This window comes from Apteryx mantelli, chromosome 3 (genome assembly GCF_036417845.1).
Source record: "Apteryx mantelli isolate bAptMan1 chromosome 3, bAptMan1.hap1, whole genome shotgun sequence".
In the NCBI taxonomy this organism is placed as follows: domain Eukaryota; kingdom Metazoa; phylum Chordata; class Aves; order Apterygiformes; family Apterygidae; genus Apteryx; species Apteryx mantelli.
In genome coordinates, this window is record NC_089980.1 from 38,810,501 (window position 1) to 38,815,125 (window position 4,625).

The 4,625-nt window shown below is 36.4% G+C and overlaps 1 protein-coding gene across 1 annotated transcript in view; it reads left to right on the forward strand.

The window, feature by feature from the left end:
• Positions 1–2,820, forward strand: part of CAMKMT (calmodulin-lysine N-methyltransferase) — a 237,477-nt gene extending 234,657 nt beyond the window's left edge. The window contains exon 11 of the mRNA XM_067293156.1: positions 740–2,820. Within this exon, the coding sequence (XP_067149257.1) occupies positions 740–817 (78 nt within the window). The 3' untranslated portion in view covers positions 818–2,820. The remainder of the gene's footprint in view (positions 1–739) is intronic.
• The last annotated feature ends 1,805 nt before the right edge of the window (positions 2,821–4,625 follow it).

Here is a 4,625-nt window from a genome sequence, read left to right on the forward strand (position 1 = left end):
TAGTGTCCACATATTTCAGTTTAATATGTATGTGTATTTTAAATTGCATTTAACCAGAATAGCCACCTAAACATTCAATTTTTTAAAAAATATATTTTTATTATAGATCAGAAAAGCAAAGATAACAGTTTATCCCTGTCAATTTGAATAGTACCACTCTAATTATGAGGTTATAATTCTCTCTTGCAGAAAGATTTTTTTTAATTAAACATAATTAATAAGTAAGCCCATAAAGAACTGCATTATAGCCTTGGAAGTGGCTTGTGCTTATGTAAAATTTCAGGTTCTATTATGGTATTTCAGGAGTCCCAAACGGTTGTTGATCTTAAAGACTAAATATACTGCAATAGTTCTACTGATTAGGGATAAACTTCCAGCCTTTGTTCTGAGCTTCCTAGTCTACTGGATTTAATTCAGACTTTAAATCTCACTTGAATATAATTCATTTCTTTAATTCAGCAATTTGGGAGTACATACCTCAGACATTTTGGATCAGTAATATGCCACCACTTATTGCATGAATTAGTTTGTCCAAAAACTCTGACCAAGTCCTGATAATATTTGACATACTGTTCCATATCTGTGACAGTACTTAACATTAAAATTTCTTCTTGTAGTTCTTAAATGCTTAATATGTAGTAGTATAATTTGCAGTAAGGAAGATAGTTAACCAAGAACTGTCAGTATTTTAGAAATGCATTCATATAGTTTGCTTACTTTATTCATTTTTTATTTGCAGTTGAAAAATGAAGAAAAAGATACATATGAGGAAAACCTCCATTACCCTTTTCTTCTTGTTTTAACCAAACACAGATAGAAGATGACACTTTTTTTGTTTGTTTTAAGATGGACTACTGAAAATAAATTCATGTACATGGATGGTCAGGAGGTGGGAGGGTTCTGTTTCCCCTCCTTTTGTTCCTGAGTGATCATTAGGGAAATATTTCTAATCTAAGCACTGAAGAAGATATCATGGCTGGTTTCATATATCACAGTGTGTAAACATTGAGGCATCTATCTGGTATCATTTTAGAACTTATTTTTTTCAATTATATCCCTGCCTAAAATCAATCAGACTTCAAATGTATACATTAACAAAGGTGTAAAGCTAGCTTCTGTCTCTCTTGTGCCTTTAAACTTGCATGCACTTTGTTAATCTCTTCAAATGTTATTTTGGGCTTCTGTTCGAAAATACATGAATAATATACTTTGTGGTTATATATAACTGGCTGTAAAGTAGGAAATGCTTTTTTCATTTAATCAGGAAGGTAATAGTTTTCTTAAGATCTTTAAAAAGGGTACCTATTGCATCCTAGGATTTTTCTGTCTTTCTTGAAATTCCACTGTTGATTTTTCTCTCCATTCAAAATTGAAATGTCCTAATTTGCTTCAGCAATGAGGGTTTTTGTAATATATATGTGTATATATCTTTTTTTCCAGCAGGACTTTTCTTCTGTACATGTATAAGAAATTATGCATCAGACAAAAGCCTCATAAACTGACCATTTGTCCTTTGGACACAATAGCCTGCCCAGCCCCTCTGCTCCTCCTCTCCAATTATGTGTGATTAGTCTCAGTGTGTTGTGTCAAGAAGGGGGAGTGTGCTGAGTGCTTATTATCTGTTTAGGTACAAGAAGAGCACATTTAGGTTCTGACTATGAATGGAAAGTGAGCCTTTATCAGGACTAAAATCTAAATGCTACTGTCCTAGAAATCGTTTTTTTAAAAAAATACATCCTTTTCTGATACAGTCTGAGAAACACTATAGCAGCTGAAGGATTTTCTAGTTTAATCAAATTATCTCACTTGAACTAGTTTATATTGTGATATACTGTGTCCCAAGTTTTTTATAAGCATTTAATATGACTTTTCTTGTATTGGGAAGGGCAAAAATCCTACAAAGAAACAGGAAATTTTCTTTTTTTCTTAACAGTTTAATAAAACAATTTAATGACTTCTCAGGAAAACAACCTGGATCATTAAAGAATCCTCTACAGTCTCTTTAACCAGAACACTTTGAAAATGATGAAAAAAGAGAGAGAGGGATGGAGAGGCAGACAGAGGGCATGACTGAGAGAGAGAAGTACTAAATGCATGGAAGTGTAGAGATTCATGTTGAAATACATTAATTAAAATAATTACATTTTGGCAATAAGCTTTCTTCCATATTTAACAAATTGGGCAGCATGTAAACCACGAGCTTGTGAAAGTCCCTTTCTCTTCATTCTTCTTCTCAAACAAAATTCTTCACTACCGGTTTGCATGTCCTTGCATTCAGTACTTTTTATGCTCCATTAGAGCACCTAGATGGATCTCAGAAGGCATAGGTCAAGTCGCAGTTAGATCATACATTTCTTTCTCACAAAAACTTGAATTGCAATGCCAAGTGATGGGCTAACATCACAATAACAGCAATTTATTCCTCTTTTGATAAAAAGCAGTCTATTCTCAGTGTTAGATAAAGACCAGGGGCAATGCAAACCAACCATTTATCCTAGAATTGAGTAGTAGATATTCCCTATAGTTGGTATGAGTTTCATATTCAAACTCTTGTTGGAAGACACTCCTCTAATAAGAAATTAAAAACATTTAGGAATGGTTTAAAGTTGCTATAAAGGTGGCTTTGGTTTAATTACTTTTGTTCTGTTTTGCTCACAGAGCAGTGCCTTTGTTTCCTCTAAAAACATCTACAAGGAAATCTTTATAATCAACAAAGGAATGTAAAAAAATAGCAACATATGTGAATCTTTTGTTTTTAAGAGGGCTTGAACATCTACTGTACAAAAATCGAATAAAGATTATTAGTTGCCAAAAACAGAATCAGTGTCACTGGAAATTTTTTTAGCTCTAAGAAGAAAACAGTTTTACTAAAATGAGTAGCTGATAATTGCTTTTTATTTCTTTAGTGTCTGTAGCTTGAATTGAAGGCTTTGCGCAGGTGCTGCAGTCCTTAAAGTGTGTAATTGATGGCTTGTTTACCAAAGATGCATTTAGACTTCATCCTGTAAACTTGCATTGTAGCTCCACAGGCAGTAAAGTTACTCATCTGCATAAGTGTTTGCAGGTTTGGACTGTGCAGATATTTTTAGAGGTATATAGGCAAGCATTTTTTGTTTTAAAATGCTTTTTGAAAAGTCACAGCTACAGGGTTTTGTGCATGTGAGAGACTAAAAATATTGGGTTTTTTAAACATCTCTGAGAGTCACGCACTTTAGGAGGTGTGACTGACTTGATAAATAGTTTCTGAGCTCTTATATTTTAATAAAAATACAATGTTTATTAATCAGTACCTCAAAAGTCTTTGCTTAAAAAAAGTTAGGCAGGTTATCGAATCATTCTTACGAAAAGGTATTGGAGCCTTTTGTGTGTCATGCTTTAACTAGCCTCTGATACTTTGTGTATTTTTAATGATATAGCTTACTGTGTTCCATAACAGAATATTAAGCTTAATTAGTTTGTGTTTTCAAAGCACTTTGAAGATGAAAGACGCTGTACAAGAGCTATGCTGTCTTCCCTGGCAATGGGAACATTAGACTGATGCGTGTTTTCCTTCACATATATTGGTAGTTTTAGAGCAATATTGCATCATCCTCCTTTCTCAGGGAAAAATGGCAGAGAGAAATGATCTTCTTGTGGACATCCCCATGGGTACAGTCCTAATGCAGCTGATGCCACTGGCAGTGAGTTATGATCTGTAGAATAAAAAAGCCCAAGAAAATAATATTCCATATCCTACCGTGAGACCTGGCAAAGGCTTCCTGGAAAATTACAAACCAGTCCTACCTGGTAAGATTCTGGAATAACAGCACAAAGCTTTCAATTTAGGAAGTATATTTGATTTGAAATGAAAAATGTCTTAAATGTGAGCTGAGCCAGGAGAGCTCACTACCCCAGGTACCAGTCCAGTTGCAAAATTCGTATTAGACAAGTCAGTCATGTTTTGCCTGTGGCTTAACAGCTATGTGTTTGTGTGAGGGGGGGAAGTGGGATTAAAACTCTTCCCCCCGTGAAAAACGTCCTTACATCTTGAGGCTGGCTGCGTAGGGCTTATCAAGTGCTGTATGTCCATTACGCCTCACCTTTGTTGTGCCTCGAACAAAAGAGGCTGCAGTGGGTGGAGCTTTTGATGCACCTCTGGATATGGCAGGTGGCACAGCTGCCACCTGCGGGGGACACGGCGGGGGAACAAGGAACAGGCAGTAGTACCTGACGAGTCAGAACAGCGTTGTGTTACCCTCCTTCACCTGGTCTCCCTAATCCAGAAGGGAAAGTAGCCAGGTCCCTGTCTTTACATAGGGCAAATTATAAACACATAGTTTCGCCTGAATTTCTTGATGTGTGACTATTCTCTTCTTTAAAAGCAGGGAACGAGTGGTGATGTCAAGCTGAGAATCACAGAATCGCTGAGGTTGGAAGGGACCTCTGGAGATCATCTAGTCCAACCCCCCTGCTCAAGCAGGGTCACCTAGAGCACATTGCACAGGATTGCATCCAGGCGCGTTTTGAATATCTCCAGAGAAGGAGACTCCACAACCTCTCTGGGCAACCTGTGCCAGTGCTCTGTCACCCTCACAGTGAAAAAGTTTTTCCTCATGTTCAGATGGAAGTGTCTGTGTTTCAGTTTG